Genomic DNA, 19,874 nt, shown 5'->3' with positions numbered 1-19,874 from the left:
GTCTCTTCTTTCACTTACAAATCCCAAGCACTACTTTGGGCACCAGCGCCAATGCAATGTGTTTGAATTTTCCAGGCTTTCAAATAATAAAAGTGTGCTGGAATGGGTTCAATGTCAAGACAAATTATTGGGAGTCAAAAACTATACTATCCTTTTTCCAAGTATGTGCCCTAGAATATCACTATTGTAAAACTTTTGCAAGGGTGTTATGCACATTTAAAATAATTTCTTACTATGATGCGTTTGATGCACACAAAATAATGTATGTAAAATTACCAAGTAAACATTAAACAAGACCTGTGAATACATTACTCATATTAATTAAAAGGTGACTATTAAGTGGCTTTATATCTGCGGGCTCCATCTGTGTCTTGGCCTCTTGCCTTCCTCCTAGAGATGGTCACTAGATTAAATTGTATTTTAAATACGGTATTAGTCAGCTTTCTGTCACTGTGACAAAATACTAGAGGAAAACAATTTAAAGAAGGAAAGATTACTATGGCTCATGTTTCAGAGGCTTTAATTCAAATCATCTGACTCCATTGTTTTTAGGCTCTAGGTCCAAAACAAGTCAGAAACATAAGAAAAGGGCACTGCCATTTGGATTTCTTGTCCTGTAAAACATCCACTAGATCACTTGACTATTTTCCAGTTGGATTTTTATGGATTTGTAAGATTGTTGTTGCTTGATTCTGGGATGGAACCCCTCCCTCATGAATGATAGGCAAGTGCTAATCTGCCATCCCCTTTTAATTTATTTAGAAGCAGAGTCTCCCAAGTAGCCCAGGCTAATCTCAAACGTGCTTTTGTCCCATGTCAGCCTCTCAAGTAGCTGGGATTACAGGAGCATAACATCACACATACACTGTAGATATCATTTGTCAGTGGCAGGCGCTATGTCTTGAATAGACCCCAATTTATGTCTCAGAGTTCTGCAGTGACAGTAGACTTGCTGAAAAGCAAGACTTGCTTTTCAGCAAGTCTACTTGCTGATACATTCTTCTTACGCTAGCAGTGGCTATGTCTCTGCAGGATAAAGTTTACAAAGCATTCTTGCAAATCTTATTGAGTCTCTCAACGACTTTTAAAAGACAGGATGTATATTATTATTTTTGTTTTATAGATAAGGAAACTGAGTGGCTTGCCCAAGGTTGTAAGTCCTCAAACTTTGCATTCCATGTCTTCCTTATGATTATATGATGCTTCAGCTGCTCTTAGATTATGTCTTATTCATTTAAGAAAATATGTACCTCTGCTTAGCATTTTACCATACCTCTCTGTCTCTGTCTCTGTCTCTGTCTCTCTCTCCCTGCTTCTTTTCTCCTATGTGTCTGTCTTTCGTGGTGTTGTTTTGTCTGTTTTTCTGTTTTATTTTGGAGGCACTGGAGCTTGAACTCAAGATCTTGTACTTGGTGGCAGTCACTCTGTCCTTGTACTATACCTCTAGTCCTCTTTTTCTTTTTAGTTATTTTTCAAATAGGACCCGTGTTTTCACTTTGGACAGTGATCCTCTTACCTATGCTTCCTTTATAGCTAGAATTACAGATACACACCAGCATGCCTGACTTGTTTGTTGAGATAGGGCCTCACTAACTAGGGGGGGGGGTGAGGATGGGGCTAGTCTTAAATTTTGATCCTTCCAATATCTACTTCTTTAATAGCTGAGATTGTAGGCTTGTGCCACCATCCCTAGCCTGTCTGTCCCTTGTATACTGTTCAAAATATAGCTCAAATTAAAGTTCATTATATTATCTGAAGCATGAATAGATATGTGAAGACAGCTACAAAAGCATATCTTACTAGGCTATCTTTGTAGACTATGTGGATATTAGCTATCACAAGAGTTTCCTATTTTATGATCACATTTATTTTATTTTATTTTTTTCAAGGGGGCCTCCTTAGCTTTTATTTTTTTGTGTGTTTTATTTTTTATTTTAAGTTTTTATTATCAAACTGAATTACAGAGAGGTTACAGTTTTGATCACATTTTTAAAAAATGATATGTAAGAGGGAGCTTTAACCTTTCGGTGTTTCCGTGGTTGATTCTCTGTGTGTATGTATTCTGGTCCTAGTGCTTGAATTCAGGTCTGGGCTCTGTCCCCGAGCTTTTATTTAATGCTCTACCACTACCACAGCTTCACTTATGGATTTTTATTGGCTAATTGGAGATAATAGTCTCATAGACTTTTCTGTCCAAGCTGGCTTGGCAAATCTCAGCCTCCTGAGTAGCTATGATTACAGGTGTAAGCCACTGGCATCTGGCTTCATTCTATTTTGATATACATTACAAGCACCAAAGAATTATGCTTAATGGAATTAGCAGTAACAAGAAAGGACCTGAGGGTACATATGGAAAATAGAAGTCTTACTCTGAGGTGTTTTAATCACTACATGGTAGTTAGTCACTTAAGTACTTCCAAGACACAGAACTCAATGAATTAGAGACTCACATTCAAGTTTCTCCAAAGAGAAAAGATGTTAACAAGTAACCACCTATAATCTACAAATAATTACTATATATGGTATTTCCTAGATCACTTTTCTTGGGAGTATTATAAATGCATCTACAGTTGTTGCTTAGTTTTGACTCATCAAATACTTTTCTATAAGATTGGTAGCCTGCCCTCTGTTGTCATGAAATGCTGCCTTCTGCATGGATTTTGAGCTAAGTCTGGGAGCTGTGTGTTATAACTATGGTGTGTCTGATAATGAGCTCTCTGTATGTATTTCTCTAATGAGTAAGGTATCATAATAGACTCATGCAGCTCACATTAACAGAGGATAATTACACCACAACAGCAGGAGCATAAGAAGCAGGCGCTGGGTAAGGAGAACCTAATGACAATGGAATTCAGATCCATGTTTGCAGAGGACTACAAGCTCTGTCTTGGTCATTTTGAGTTCTACATCCATTACAGTTGTGTGCAAGGCTGTGGGTCATTAGGAATGACATATAAACTCCTAATATAAGAGAAGAGTCTTCTAACTAGGCATCTTTTGGTATCACCTGGTCCAGAGTATCTCAAAGAGAAAAATTATGTATTTGAATGGAAGAGCATTCATATTTCTAAGAAGTACATTATCAAACTAAATGCTTAGAAAGGGCTTTGTGGATACTATGGCCATGTCACTTTAAATCCACTTTGTCTAGGACAAGTGAATGACTGGTGTGATCCTGGGACAAGAGGCCCAAACAGAGGTTGTCCCAAGTGAATAAAAATTATGGTCAACCTATTTATGTGAGGGAAAAAAGTGTCCAATGCCTTCTATGAGGATAAGGCAAGCTGATTAGTATACTCTTCCCTCCTGTAAAAAACCTTCTGAGGCCCAAAGAAGTTTCCTGTCCGTTTTCAAGCGGAGATGTCAGAATAAGCAAAAAGCAATGAATTTTAAGAACGATCTGAAAACTCTTGAATTAAAAGGAAATTTTAAGACAATTGTTAGGACAGCAAGAAATGGGCTTTGGAACATAGCACCCTATTTTGCTGTCATTTTGGAGGAGGGAGAGAGAGAGAGGCAGAGAGGATAGGATGGAGAGAAAGAGAAGAAAGGGAGGGAGAGAAAGCAGGAAGGAGGGAGGAAGGGAGAGGTGAAGGACTTGGAAACACTGAGGTGGGAAGCAAGTGGAAGAAAGCCTGGGGGCAACAGAGGAAATCTTGAGAAATACTTGACAAGCTGTCTCACAAAACTAATTAGTAAGGCCATGATCTGGGTGATCATAAAGGAAGGAGCACTGTTTCAGAACAATGTTACCTGAGACCCCAAGGCGTCTCATGGCACCAGCTTCAATCCCAGAGTGATCTGCGGGGCCCAGGGAATGCAGCCTCTGTCATGCCAGAACCCCAAGACTTTTGGGTGATCTTATATAGGATACAGGCACAAGGATCTTAAATGCTTTCCTCAACAACCAGAAGCCTTAAATCCCACACAGGTTAACCCCATCTCTTGGCCCCACCCACCAGGTAAAGGCCCCGCCCACAAACAGGCCCGGCCCACGAGCCTTTAAGTCTGGGAGCCACCGCTAGCCTCCAGCGGGGTCGACACTGTGAACACTGGTCTTCGCAGACTCCCGGCGGGGCCTCGGGACGCGCCCACTGCGCGTGCGCGCGGCATCCCCCGGCGGAGAGCACTTGGTACCGCCGGGCGGTTGGCGTTCTCTGCGTCTGCAGCCCGGGGCGGGCTTTTCAAATCTTCCCTTCTGGAGAAGTGGCGACCGCCAGGACGTGGCGCGGGGCATGGAGGGGCCGACGCTTGGGGAACCCGCGTTAGGCCTGGCGGGGCTCGCGGCGCAGCAGGTGAGTGCCCCGGGCGGCCGGGCACTGCGGCGCGGGCCCGGCTTGCCTCTCCTCCCCTCGGCCCTCGCGTGGTGTGGGCGTCTGGAAAGCGGTCGCGCCGCCCCCGCCGTCCCCCGCGGGCCCCGCCGTCGTCCGCCGGCCGGGAACGAAGCTTGGTGCCCCAGACCCGCACTGTCCGGGTGCGGAAGGGTTTGACCGCTCGTGCACCTTTGTTTTCTTTCGAAGGATACTGAGGCCCGAGCGAGGGGAAGCTAAGGTGAAGCCCCGGCCTGCTATTTCCCCGCCCACCTGTCCGAACGTTCCTTTTCTTCTTCTTCTTCTTTTTTTTTTTTTTAATAATGTATTTACATTTAATTATATTTAGTGGTGCGAAGGGGTTTCAACTCAACTTGTCAGTCTGTGAGTTGAGTGCATCCTGATCAGTGTCATTCTTCATGTTTTTCTTTTTTCATTCTCCCCCATCTCTCCCGTCCATCCCCTCAATTTTTCTTCGTCCTCTCGTTTTGCTCACGGTGTTTTTGCTTGTGTAGATGATGCACAGGGAACTGATGCCCCTAGCTCTTGTCTGCCTTTTATGTAAACTGTTGGGGGGCAGGCAGCCGGATGGAGAAGCAAACTGCAACCCCTGAGCCTTAAGGAAAGTGGAGTTTGCTAATGTTGTTTTGTTTTTCATAAATAGTTAGAAGGGAAAATCGGAGGACACTGAATTGGATAGAAATTTGATGTTTTATTTTTTTAAAAATGATATAGACCATATGCAAAAATAATTTTATATTTTATTATTATTATTTATTTATTTTTTTTTTTGCCAGTCCTGGGCCTTGGAATCAGGGCCTGAGCACTGTCCCTGGCTTCTTTTTGCTCAAGGCTAGCACTCTGCCTCTTGAGCCACAGCACCACTTCTGGCCATTTTCTGTATATGTGGTGCTGGGGAATCGAACCCAGGGCCTCATGTATATGAGGCAGGCACTCTTGCCACTAGGCCATATCCCCAGCCCCTATTATTTTTAATAGCTTTACTATAGGGATTCAATTCAACATGTCATTTTATGAATGTGATGTATCTTGATCAATGTCACCCTTTCATCTTTCCCCCCATCTCTCCCAACCCCACCAATCCCTTCAATTTTTCTAGTTGTAAAGTGTAAAATTCCTTAATGTGGGTCATCATTATTTCTTGGTAATATTTTGTTTAAATGTTACATTTCCTGTTCTTAGCCTTAATTTTAGGGTCTCAATGGAAAATTCTGTCCTTTAGGTGTGTATTTATTCTGTTCCATTTTTATCTTTACTCTCTTGTACCCACTAGTAAAGTACAGTAGCTCCCATAATATGAAATCACCACTTTTGATTGTTAACACAATCTTAGTTTCTGGTGTGGTGGCAATCTGTTGAGGTTCTTACAGGTGTCCTGTAGATGTTAGTATGGCTAAGTTTGTTAACCGTCTCTTGAAGTGATACTTGCAAATGGTACTAAACAGAAAGGTGAGAAGCTAGTAAGGTCATGAAAGAAGTTTAGCTGTAACCAATGAAAATAAATGTTTAAATATAAAATATACATAAAGTCTGGGTTAGATACACGTGAGAAGGTACAATGCTTTGTGATTTCAAAGCATTCCAAAATAAAAATAATTGTAATGTGGTATTGTTTATTTTGTCTGGGTTTTGGAGACAGAATTTATAAAATAATAATAAGCTTCAACTTAATGGTCATATTGTGAGTAAGAAAATTTGATACTTGCCTAACATGAAGTTTTGTTTAGTGTATTTTTTCTCTTATAAATGAAATTGCCATAAGATCAAAGATTTTAAAGTGGTCACACCCTAATCAGATACCTCTGCTCAGGCCTTTGAGCTCTCTTTGATTTTTCACAGCACAGAATATTTGCTTTGGAGTCAGATTCATCTCTGTTGGATTTCCAAGTCTGGTTTACACAGTTGTTAGAAGGGCTGTAATGACTATACTAGAAAGTTGCTGGAATTTGAGGATCTTTCTGAAGCACTTACATAACATCAGCCTGAGAGGTAGATATTCTTATTATTACCCTTTCTCCATTCATCCAAGCATTTAGAGCAGGCATCGACCTTATTTTACAAACATTTAAGCTCCCAACAAAAAGCTTAAAAAAATACTTGGAAGTGGAAGTATGTCTCAGGTGGTAAGAGTGCCAATCTTGAGTGACGGAGGGGTTCAGAATTCAAGCCACACTACCCATACAACAAATAACTACTATTTCATTGCAGTAAAATCTATGTATAAAGAAACATGCTCTTAAGAATTCTCTCTCAAATTTTCTTTCCTAGAATATCTAGTATATATTCCAGACTTTTTTCTGTAATAAGCAATTCTTAAAATACACAAAATTTCTTTTAGAAAACTCATACTGTGCATTTCTACAACTTTTCATCTTTACATTGGTCTCTTAGTTAACATGGCTTAACTAAAATTGTGGGTGAATGATAATTTTTATCAGGATTGCGTCTGAGGTATTTTTTTCCTATTTTGTCTTACCAACAATTAACTTCAGTTTATATATCAACAATGGACTATTTTCTTTGTTCTTTCCTGTGCTTTTCTAGCACTCAAAACCCAGGAGAGCTCTCTTTCAAAAGGAAATCTACATTTTTTGGGGGGGATATATCATTTGTGATATTATTTATTTATTTATTTTCAAAGTGATGTACAGAGGGGTTACAGTTTCTTACGTAACAGTGAGTACATTTCTTATCCAACTTGTTACCTCCTCCCTCATTTTTCTTCCCAAGTCCCTCGTCCCTTCTTTTTCTTATTTTTTAAACAGTCCTGGGGCTTGAACTCAGGGACTGAGCACTGTCCCTGGCTTCTTTTTGCTCAAGGCTAGCACTCTGCCACCTGAGCCACAGTGCCACTTCTGGCTTTTTCTGTATATGTGGTGTTGAGGAATCGAACCCAGGGCTTCATGTATATCAGGCAAGCACTCTACCAGTAGGCCATATTCCCACCCACCCTTCTTTTTATTTATATATTTTACAGTTCAAGGAATCTCACCCAGGGTTCTCCACATACCAGGCTAACGTTCTATTGCTGAATTATACACCCAGCTGTAGATGTCTACTTTTAAAATGTCATCCTATTGTATTCACAGCCTCACTCGGCCCATTTATTTTTATCTGCCAACTTTCAAGATCATAACCTAAACTTATATTTGACTTGATTATTTAGAAGCCCTTGTCCAGAGCATTGAATCAGAAATAAGAAGAGGATGTCTATTGAATTATCTGTTCTTCCTGGAAACTTTCATGCATGCACTTCTAAGAAGAATGCATATAGGAAACCATACTTTTATCATTGGGCCTTGACTCCACCTGGCTATGTTTTATGGTTAAGGCAACAACAGTGATGATTTTAGCTCTCTGCTATTGAGGTTACCATTTTTTGCCCAGTGGATGCCTTAATTACATTATTCCTCATTGTGTGGATGTCACTAAACACCAGTTCCTCCTCAGCAGCACTATATGTCCTTGTTAACTAAGAAGTCCTTCAGCTCCTTAAACTCTCTTGGCTATAGCTAGGAAGAGAGGCTTTCTTCTGTTTGTAAAAGCAGATGTGTACTGAAAGAAATTACATGAAAAACTGGAGATGAGACAGGAATGAAAGAAGGCCAAGGGAGTAGATATGATTGAACTGTAGCATATACATGGTTAAAATATCATAATGAAACCTATCGTTTTGTAAAATAAAAAAAATCAAGAAACTAGTTGTAATGGGTGTATTATTATTAATTATTATTATTAACTGAATGCATTAAAAATATACTTTACAGTTGATCCTGACAAGGCTGGCAGACTTCCCAGATCATTTAACTTAGTAAGCCTGAAACCTGCCTCAGCAAGCAAGTGGCAGGATCCAAGATTACTTTTTATCTTAATTAGAGTGAGTAAAGAGCCATACAGGAAAAAAAAAAAATCAGCTTTGCAGGGTACTATCTGTTGGGTGCTGTCTGTTGATGTTACTAAACTCCACCATTGTAGCTTGAAAGTAGCCATAGATGATAATAGTGGATGTGGCCATGTTCCAAGACAGCTATATTTACAGAATCAGATGCCATCCAGGCTCTAGTTTGCTAGCTGGTGCTCTAAAGGATAAAATTGTAATAGAAATGTCTGCTAACTGTATCTCATTTTCCTAATGACTATTATTAACACATACATTTTATTTTTTTGAGCCCTGACCTTAAATTTTATTTTTTTCTACTATTTCTCTGAGCCTCTGTAATTGTATAGAGTCTTTTTCAATAAGTGATAGGGAGAGAACAATCTTGATTGAGTTTGGAAACCCCAGAAGACTGAATCCTCAAAGTGGCCGTAGCCACCTGCTGGCTCCTTAAGGTTGTTGCAACTTTCATAATTTCTGTAGAATTTCACCATCCAGCAGTGGTTCTCTAATGTCAGAGTTTAAACTAATTAGAGGAACTTGGAAAACAGACAAAACACCTCAGGCCCTAACTCGATATCTCCAGAGATCATCGTTAGTTTGGGTTAGGTTACCAGTCCTAGATACTTTTAAGAATCATTCCTCTGCCTCAGAAGATACTAAAGCAGTGCAGGCTTTGAGAAACACTGTGCAGTCACTCAACTGATTGTCTCATTGCTATATTTTAGAAAGCGAAGTTGAATTTAGTGGTACCAGATGGTATTTATTTATATTGGAGTTGTGGGGCAAAGCTATTCATACCAGCTTCAAGTTGATTCTTGTGCATACTGTCCAATACCAGCCAGTCTGCCAGAATTTACGTATGCAGGCATATGGGTCACATAGATAATTCTTATAATTAATTGCTAATTACTTTAAAGAAGAATTTACTTGGACTGGAAAGTCATAAAATAATGAAATGGGGTTGTTGAAATTCAATCACGTGTAAAGAAGGAAAACTAGCAAGTGACTACACTTATATAGTACACCAGTTTTGAGTTTCAGCAATATAAGAGACAGTTTTTTTATGTGGTGATTATATGATGTAATTACGGAAGGTAATTAAACAGATCTGTTTTCTGCATGTGAATATGTAGTTGGATAGTCAAGTTAAATCATCTGCTGTTTCCTTTTTTGGAGGGTAAGCTGTCAGCTCATCTTTCATCTACTTTAAAAACATTTCCTTTTTAATATGTGGAACATTTCTGTTCAATTCCATTCACATTTAAAAAATTTTTATTTTGATACAATAAGGATGTAATGGTGTTCATTTTTTAATCACAGAAGGCAGGTTGGTCACTTAACTTTTAGAAATAGGCATACTGGAAGCATTGTTAAATCCTTGTCTAGTAAAGAATTACATTTATTAATTATAACTTTTTAAAGGTTATTGTGAATGAGAACTGTACATTCTGTGTGTAGAACTTTGATGTTACAAATAAAACTTGTATATGGAATCAATCACTACCAGATTATTAAATGGAAAAGACTTTCAGAACTAAACTACTTAGTTGTTTCTGGATTTCTTTTACAACTAAAATAAATATATTCAGAGTCTCTATTCTGAGACCCTATTCCTGGAACTGAGGCCTGTGGCATGTTCTAGTCACATAATTTCTAGGTTTAAAAAGCACAACTTTTACTCTGTAATAAATGCTTGTATTTTATTTACACTGCTGAACATGTTGCTAAACTTTGGTTCATTTATTCAACATCTGTTCTTTCAGAAAGGTTTTCTTTGATTAATTCAGTTTTATTAGCTGTATCTTATTACCCCCACAATATAACTTGCCTAATGTGTACTATTGCTCATGTATGTTTCTGAAGGCTGCTATCACAAGTGACCAACACTAGGTGGCTTAAAAAGGGAATTTTGTTCTATCATAATTCTAGAGGCTGTAAGTCTGAAATCAAGATATTGACAGAGCCATGCTCCCTCTCATGTCTTTGGAAGAATCCTTCCTTGCCTTTTCCACCTCTGGTTGTTGTCAACAATCCTTAGTGTTCTTTGGCTTTTAGATTGATTACTCCAAGCTCTGCCTTCTCATAACATTCTCTATGTGTATTTGTCTTCATTGGATCATCTTATAAGGACACTGTCATTGGATTTAGGATCCACTTTTAATCCAGTATGATTTCATCCTAATTAATAACATCATTAAAACCTATATCCAAGTGAGGTTTTATTCTGAGGATTTCTATGGACATGAATTGGGGGCTACTATTTAACTAGTATGTTATGGTAAGAACATAAAATATTTCTTACCTCTGTTTTTATTCTGTTTATACAGACTCCATAGTAGTAAAAAAGTTTTACAAAGAGATTTTAAAAATAGCTATATTTTATAGTATCCCTTATTAAAAACTTCATTTCTTTCACAATATGGCATAGGTGAATGATACCTAGTACATTTTCCATCTATTAGTAAAAATGATAGGTTGTAATTTGGGGGTTTTGCTACCTATTTAAAATTCTCTTCTCTTTGTTTTAGGACTGCAGCATTCAAGAAAAAATAGACTTAGAAATTCGAATACGAGAAGGAATATGGAAACTTCTTTCTCTGAGTACACAAAAGGACCAAGTGTTACTTGCAGTTAAGAACCTTATGGTATGCAATTCTCGAATAATGGCTTATACTTCGGAGCTGCGAAAATTAGAAGAGAAGATTGCAAATCAAACAGGAAGATGGTTAGTAACATAATTTACCTGTGACTTCTAAGGTACCTAAGTATTTGAGTTGAAAACACAGTATGATATAAGTGTAAATACAAATACCATATCACAAACTTTTTTAAAAAACAGTCACTCTCAAGCAGCTGTGCACATCATAACCATTTTGAAAGTAGACTAAAAGACAAACTGAGCATAAAATAGCAACTTTCATAGAGCAATCGCTTGTGTTCAACATATGACTATACAGGAAAAGTAGTTGAGAAGCAAGGAATTCAAGAGATGAGTATTTCAAGAAGAAAGACTGATGGTTAAGGATATCAAAATAAAATTTAAAAGGTTATTGCTTTGTGATGTGTTGATGAAAAGGTACTAGCTAAGAGTAATAAGACTTGAGTATAGAAGTTAAAATGAATGAACATCAGATTATAAAGATATAAAACCTTATGAATAGAAAGAAACTTTAAAGTCTGCCAGCACATCTACTCTTATGGTAATCATCAATTCTAAATCAGCAAAATCAGTTAAGGACATGTAACTAGCTAATGACAGAAGCTAAGGAGAGAGGGTTTGCTAAGAAGTTCTGCATTCTCTATCACTCCAGGTTGCCCTTTGGGATTAGCTGTATGAATTGTATATGGGAATATATCCTATCCTATTTATAGAGTAATGCCAAAAAGTGAATATAGAAAATTTTCTAGAATGTGTTAGATATTAGGGACCAGTTCATGGATTGAATTAATTTTCTAGGCTTTTACCTAAAAAAAAACAAACACACACACACACACACACACACACACAAACTGGACTATTTCCCTTCATAACTCTCTTAAAAGACTATTCTGTCAGTCCACTTCTCAAAAGACATATAATAGTCACTATTTACTGAAATTCCATTCTGTAGATAAGGTAAGCATTCTAAGATCTTTGTGGTCTAATTTGAAACTACTTTCATAGTCTTACTGCTCAATTTCTGCTTAGCCAATTTATTGCAAACAAAAAAGTGCTTGATTTGTATTCCCAGAATACTTCTTGAATTTTCTTGTCTCTAGGGCCTTTTACTTAATTGAGTGCCCTGTCTTCCATTTCCACTTGACAAAACTCTTGTGTTCTAAGACAATTGTAGCATCCATTTTCTTCATAATTCTTTCAAGGAGAGTGGTGACTTTGGTGAGGTGTAGGAAGGACATAAAAAATGACTTTCTTCTGCTGAGTTCTGGTAGCATCTTATATGTGAATCATTTACTATACCTTACTATATTCTCCGAGCACAATTATGCACATCTTTTCAATTAGATTATGAATTTTTGGGAAAATGGAACAATCTGGTTCTTATCGGTAAGGTAGAGGTATCATTTCTCCGTTCATAAGCTTTACTGTGAGGATGAAGGCCTGAGCTTAGATGCAACTTAGAGCTAAGGCAACTCAATTGATGCTGGTTCTCTTCCTTTTTATTTGGATACACAGGAATACCTGGCGTTGCCATATGTGTATTTATGTCAATGCTACTATTTCACTTTCATTTTTACAATGAGCCATAGGGCTTAGAACTAATTTACTAACACTTAACTGCATACTAGTAATTCTTTTATTGTCATGCCCATCCATGTTCTTAGATTCTTCACTGTCTTTTGTTGGTCCAAACTTCTTTGCTCAGTAGGTTCCAGTCTGTCATTTACCCCTCAATTGTTCACTTTTTTTTCCACTTTTTTTCTTTTGAAATGTGTTATATATTAAAAAAATGTAAATTTACCTACCTTGGTCAGTTAATAGTTTGCAATGTGCGTTCATCCATTCTTTCCCATTTTTTCTACTCACACACTAATTTTTCTTCATTTGAAAACAAGAGACAGGCTACATAGGAATGTATGCCTTAATCATTGGCATATATGTTTCAAAAATGACATGCTTCTCTACAATCAAAATATGGTTATATGTGAAATATTAGCCATAATTTCATCAGAACCATTTACTACTCAGTGTATATCAGCTTTTATCCAGAAAATCATTTCTGGAGTTTCTTTTTTCCCTCAAACTAGAACTCTATCAAGATTTGTGCAACCCATTTGGTTATTTCCCTTTGGCTTGCTTTAATTATTATACATTTTTCTAACAGCCCTTAGTAACCTCCGAAGTGTGCAGTCTAAAAAATGTCCTTTAAAAATACTCAGCAGTCTGCATTTGTCTAATTGTTTCTTTAAGGTAACATTGAACTTTTTCTGTGCTTGCTGTTAACTAGTATAGTAGTTAACTCTGAAGACTTGATCAGCCTCTGTTAAATATTTTTTGCAAGAAATTTTCTAGGTATGTTTGAGTACTATGTATACTTCTAATTGATGCATTATGATATGATAAGGATGATGATCCTTTGGTTTATCTTATTTAATTTTAGTGCTGTGGATGGAACTCAGAGCCTTGTACATGTTAGGTAAGTACTCTTCCACTGACCTACATCTCTAAGCCTCTGTTCCCCTGGTCCCCTGGTTTAAATGGTAGTTGCCAGCTTCCTTTTTTTTGTGAAAGAATCATTTTCTGTTTCCATTTCGTGAGTAAATCTTGTTGTTTTGGGACTGGGTGAATATTGCATTAACTTCGTGGCTTTATTATCCTATCCATTCATGATTCTTTCCTAAGTCATTGTTAGTGGGGTTTGTAAAACAGCAATTCTTCTGTTACTGTTTTTACACTTCATTGGCTGATCCTCCTCTGTAAAGAAGAGAATCATAGAAAAATCCATGAATACCATTTTTATTTATCCAGAGTATTTTAGAATTAATTTTTTCAATAATAGAATTGTCCCAAATTTGTTCAGTGGGAGTTCCTTTAAAATAGCTTGTTTGTTCTTTTGACATGCCTGCATTAATCTTTAAGAATTCATTTGCTTTCTGACACACCAAAAAAGCTGCTCAGGTTTGTCTTTTTATTTTTCCCTGTTCTATGCTTTGGTTCAGACATTTTTCTGAGTTCTAGTTCACTCCAGTGGTGAATGTATTTTGAAATCAAGGTCCTGAGGTACTACTTGTTCTAGGCCTTTTCAATGGACACAGTTAGGAAAATGACTTAAATAATGAGTTTATATTGATACGTATAGGCCTTTGTTTTCTGGAATTATTTTATTTGTGTTTATGCCTCTTTTCTCTTACACTGAAAATCTTAATTTTTGGTAATAATATATTTCCTTATTTTATATTATGACTATAAAATTGTTTCATATTATATAACCAACATTATTGATAAATATATCTAGATACACTCAAGAATTTTTAAACTTCTTTTCCAACATACAGAAATTATTGTGAAACCTTTCCCACAAAGTAGTAGAAAAAATTATATGGCAAATATCTATGTACTTACCATCTAGAGTCTACAATTATTCTTGTGTTTTATTTACTTCAGTCTTCTATCACCTGTCCCATTGATTTATCTTTTTAATGATGCAAATAAGAACATTTTTGTATTTTTGTGTGTTCACACACACACACACACACACACACACACACACACCCGTCTACCTCTGTGGATATAGACCAAAGAACTATGTTCAGAAATTCTTTGATGTTACATGTCTGTAATGCCACAATTGGGACACTGAGTAGGAAGCATGGAAGTTCAAAGCTACTCTGGGCTACATAGGAAGATCTTCTGTTTCAAAAAAGAAGAAAAAATAGATTTGAAATGTTTTTCTCTGTTTATGTTATACATTTCGTAAACTAAGTTTCTTCTTTGGGGGAAAGTCAGTTGCTAGTAGATTCCTTAACATGAGTATAGTTTTCTTCATATTCTTGTATGCTTAAAGTGTTTTACTTCAGTATTGCTATTGAAAGGGCAACTTGTCTAGTTGTCCTTTATAACACAGTTTTTACATAACAATTGTTATAATAACTGTGAAAGAATTATATTATTATAAAATTGAATTATATTATAATAATTGTATGATGTTATTCTATAGAATTATACAAATTATATAAGAATTATATTGTTATTGTTATATACCAATTATAAAACAATTTCTTTCCTGAGTTCCTTAAAAACCTTGCTGCATATTGTCATTAGTTTAAAAATCTAATGTTCATGCTGGGCGCCTAGTTGCTCATGCCTATAATCCTTACTACTAGGGAGGCTGCAATTTGAGGTTCCTGGTTCAAAGCCAGCCTAGTCAGTACAGTCATTAAGACTCTTATCTTCAGTTAACTACCAAAAAAAAAAAAAAGCCAGAAATGGATTGGTGGATCAAGTGGTAGAGTGCTAGCCTCCAACAAATAAAATCTCAGGGACAGTGTCCAGGCCCTGAGTTCAAGCCCTTCCCTGGCACAAAAACAAAACAAAACACAAAGAACAAACAAAAAAGCCAATGTTCAGTTTTCTTGCTTTTATAAATGCTTAGCGACTGAAAGTAGCTTTATGTGTTTGTTTTTTTCAATCTTAATATCTGATCATTCAACTAGGAATGTATAAAGTTGACTATTTGGCTCATTTAGAGACTATTGAATATGTATATTTTTCTTTTATTTTTCAAAAGATCCTCATGGATTATAAAATGAAGTACTAATTTTTTCTCATTGTTTTGTTTTTCTCATTTAAAAACTCCCAATTATACATAAGTTGGAACTTCTTTTCCTGCCCAGTGATGATCACATTCTGATCTTTTTCTACACTTGATTCTGTTGTTATAGTTTTTACGATTTTCAGGCTTATCTACAACATCCATTAGTATATTTCACTTTTTTCTATTCATCATTGGGTGCCTTTTTCTCTATTTCTGTTATGTGTGTAAGGTGTGGGTGTGGGTATGGGTGTAGTATTTGAACTCAGGGCCTCACTCTTGCTAGACACATGCCTTAACACTTGGGCCATGTGTATGCCGCAGCGCCACTTCCAGCTTTTTCTGTTTAGGTGGCACTAAGAATTGAGCCCAGCAAACTTCTTTTCGGATGCTATTTCCACATGTTTGGGCCAGTGAATTTGCATTGTGTATCTAAAACCAAACAATTGCCAAACAAACATAAAAAGGTCTAGGATAGACCTAACAGAGGATCACAGTAGCTCAACAGCTATGTGAAAATGATTGTATAAGATGGGGTTGAGCAGGATGAACTCCAAGAGAAGGACACAGGAGGACTTTATTGTTGTCGTTACATTTATTGTACTAGGTGAATTTCCTTTGGTGCGTACCCCATGTGGTTACTGTATATGATTTTGGTACACTGGATATTGTATATGTGCTTACCTTAACTAGGGAAGGGAAAGAAAAATGAGGGAGGGTATAACAAATGTGATAAGGAATGTACTCACTGCCTTGATATGTAACTGTACCCCCGCTGTATATCACCTTGTCAATAAAATTTAATTTTTTTTAAAGGGCTGGGAATATGGCTTGCCTCGTATACATGAAGCCCTGGGTTTGATTCCTAAGCACCACATATATAGAAAAAGTGGAGGTGGCACTGTGGCTTAAGTGGCAGAGTGCTAGCCTTGAGCAAAGAGAAGCCAGGGACAGTGCTCAGGCCCTGAATTCCAGCCCCAGGACTGGCAAAAAAACAAAACCAAACAAACAAAAAAGAAAGAATCGAGCCCAGGGCTTCTTGCACGCTAGGCAAGCACTCTACCACTAAGCTATATTCCCAGCCTGTGAACTGTATCTTAAACTGCTGTTTGGGGATGCTTGTTGATTGGTTCTCTGATCCTTGAAATCAATTTATTTATTGAGTTTTTTCACTTCAGCTATTTCTTCTTTAATTTTATTTATTGTTTTCAGAGCAAACTTCCAAAGGACACTCCCTCACCTCATTAACAACATGAATTCATGAACCATAGTTATTTTCATATCCCTAGGAGCTGATGTGTGGCATCTACCAGGTTTCATAGCCATTTTCTCCTCTTTGAGGGAATGGAATATCAACTGATGGTTACCCTTTACTTGAGGAACTGGCTTTTATGGCTTCAGATGCTAGTTTCTCCATTTACATATAAATACTAGTCCTGTGTATTTCTACTTATGTTCTTGGCTTAATCTGGATTTTATTTTCCTTATTGATCTGATGGCTTTTTGTAGTAGGTGTAAAGATAATTTGGTTTAGATAACTACCAGAATTTTACAAGAATAAGCAAGTCATACTTTGAGCGCCTTAGCAAATAGTTTAGTGTATCTTCTATTTAACCTAAAATATCTTAACGAATGACACAGAATATATTCAAGTATTAATCATTCAGTAGCTCTGAGATATTTTGTCCACTTTTCAGCTAAGACTGTTGATTTTAACAGGTTAACAGTAATCTATTAACATAGTTATTGATGAGTAAAACTGAAACATGAATAAGGCTCAAGAGTCCGTATCTACTGTAGCTCCATCAAAATGACCATATCCTTATTTCATTTCACACCCAACAGCCCCTAAATGCACACTGAGTGCTTTGAAATATACAGGCACTTGTTATTTAGCAACGAATGTAAATAACCCCTTCCTCCACCAAAAATGCTCTGTACTCCCAGGCCTCACATTTTAGAAGTACCATCCATTCATCTTTCTCTCCACCCAATCTGTCTCTTGTTGACTTAAATTCTGAAATGCTTTATTTGGATTTGTAAAAATAATGTTAATTACAGTCATTTATAGAACTTAATTATGTATCATTCAACAAAGTTGTGATTTTTTTAATAGTGCCAAAATAACTTTGCAAGTTTTATGTGATTATGAGGCTAGTTTCATATTGCAGTTTCCTAGTTTATTACTTTACAAATTAAAAGAAAAAGAAGTGTAGATTGGAAGTTAATTTTTTTGTATTTTTAGTAGTTCTATAATGAAACATGCTTATAAAGTCATTGCTAATTTTATATCTGAAATTTTTAAATAGCTGGATGTCTGTTGAAAAGAGCTTATTATGCCATATTTAGACTAGAATTTAAGGTATTTATGCAGCTATTAATTTTATACCACATAGTTTTAGGATGGCTTAGAATTTCATACTAAGCATTTTCCTTCCTTCCTTCCTTCCTTCCTTCCTTCCTTCCTTCCTTCCTTCCTTCCTTCCTTCCTTCCTTCTTTCCTTCCTTCCTTCCTTCCCTCTTTCCCTCCCTCCCTCCCTCCCTCTCTCCCTCTCTCCCTCTCTCCCTCTCTCCCTCTCTCCCTCTCTCCCTCTCTCCCTTTCTCCCTCTTTTCTTTTCTACCCCCCCCCTTTCTTCTTTCTTGCCATAGGGCTTAAACTTAGGGCCCGGGCTTGTCTCAGAGATCTTTTTTGCTCAAGGCTAGCATTCTACCACTTTGAGCCACAATGCCACTTCCAATTTTCTGATTGTTAATGGAGATAAGAGTCTCATGGACTTTTTTGCCTGCCTGTCTTTGTCTGCAATTCTCAAATCTCAGCACTCCTAAGTAGCAAGGATTACAGGGGTGAGCCACCAGTGCCTATATTTCTGAATATTTAGTTTTCACTTATTTGCATGAAAAGTGAAGGATTTTATAATCTATTATCAAATAATGGAATATTACTTAGACTCTGATTAGTATTTCATTAAGAAAATGTGAAATACTTTTGACATGCTATTTCTCATTATAGCTTGCTAATTTTGGTAAAGAAATTGTATTTTAAATTCCTACACATAGAACAATATCAAATAGGGACTGATAGATATACTCAGAAGATTTTAATGCAGATTTTGAGGAACAAAGTGGCAAGTTGGCACCCTCTGTTGGTCATTTTGTTTACCTACAGGCAGAAATGTGAGTAACAAAATTATGTTTGTCTTCTGTATGTTAATTTCTTAAATTGGCATTTATGGGCCTCCCGGAAATAATGTTCTATACTAGACTCAGATGAATAAGGTACACTGTTATTTAGCTGTGTGCTGCTTCAGTAATTTTGTGGTTATTTGCTTTTTCCTTGGGTTGGCTTTAATTGTAGCATTCAGAATTGACATGAACATTGCAGATTTTGAAACAAGTATTTATTTAACTGTAGCAAACTATTAGCTACAGTAGCACATTACTAAGCAGATAATGTTTAACCATTTTATTGTCAATTTGGATTAATTAGAAAAATATCACAGTTTGGATCCTAAATAACAGTTTGAGGAGTTATTTCAATTGAAAATAACTCATGCATGAAAAAAATGAGGTTGAGTTTTTAATTTTTTTGAAACAGATTAATTCTGTAAGGTTATATGGTCAACTGAATTTATATTATAGTTGGATAATATTTGTATTGCCCTGTAAATGACTCTGCAAATAATTTGATTGCAGAAAATGGTATTCTTCTGGGTAGTGGAGAAGTTTGGAGTGGGAATTTTTCTTTTCAATAAGTATTTGACAAATTTGGTTCTGGTGGTTTGGTTATTTCAGAATTTAACTTGCCTGCCAAAGCCTGACATCTAATCCAATTTAGTAATGCCCAGTGAATTTCAACTTTAACATAATCTAGACCAATGAAGTTATCCACCATCTTAAAGCTTCCTTAAAAATCTAAAATGACATAAAATAATACCCTAATAGTTTATACTGTTACTTGCTGATATAGATGATATTTTAAGCTATTAATTACAAATTCCAACTACATTTATACAGTATCTCTTATACCAATTTGAAAAATTAAACTTTGGCAAGGTTGAACTTTTCCCCCGAATTTATGTTTGAATGAAACGTATGAAGTAATTAATGAATTATTGCATTTGTCACTAAGTGAATTTTCCAAGTACTAGACATGAACATACAGTCATTAGGGTCTGAAAATATATGACTTTAAATCTATTAAATTATTAATTCATAGCTAGAATGTGATTCTTTAAATAACCATATAATGTCCCATGTAAGTTTGTCAGGGATCTCAGTCAATTATTTTTAGCTCATTTGGAACATATTTCACCCATGATACTTGGTGTTTAGTACAGCCAGAAGATAATACAGATGGTGTATTTTGTTTTCAAAATTGGATGCCTGATAATAAATATATAGATAGGCCTTTT

At 36.5% G+C, this 19,874-nt stretch overlaps 1 protein-coding gene across 1 annotated transcript in view; it reads left to right on the top strand.

Annotated features, from left to right (window-relative positions):
* The first annotated feature begins 4,188 nt into the window (after positions 1-4,188).
* Rtkn2 (rhotekin 2) overlaps positions 4,189-19,874 on the top strand; it is a 58,706-nt gene continuing 43,020 nt past the window's right edge. Inside the window, exons 1-2 of the mRNA XM_048335529.1 lie at positions 4,189-4,295; positions 10,740-10,936. Of these exons, the coding sequence (XP_048191486.1) occupies positions 4,236-4,295; positions 10,740-10,936 (257 nt within the window). The 5' untranslated portion in view covers positions 4,189-4,235. The remainder of the gene's footprint in view (positions 4,296-10,739; positions 10,937-19,874) is intronic.

This window comes from Perognathus longimembris, chromosome 2, assembly GCF_023159225.1.
Source record: "Perognathus longimembris pacificus isolate PPM17 chromosome 2, ASM2315922v1, whole genome shotgun sequence".
In the NCBI taxonomy this organism is placed as follows: Eukaryota; Metazoa; Chordata; class Mammalia; order Rodentia; family Heteromyidae; genus Perognathus; species Perognathus longimembris.
Note: the sequence above shows the minus strand (reverse complement) of the source record. Positions and strands in the feature narration are given on the sequence as shown.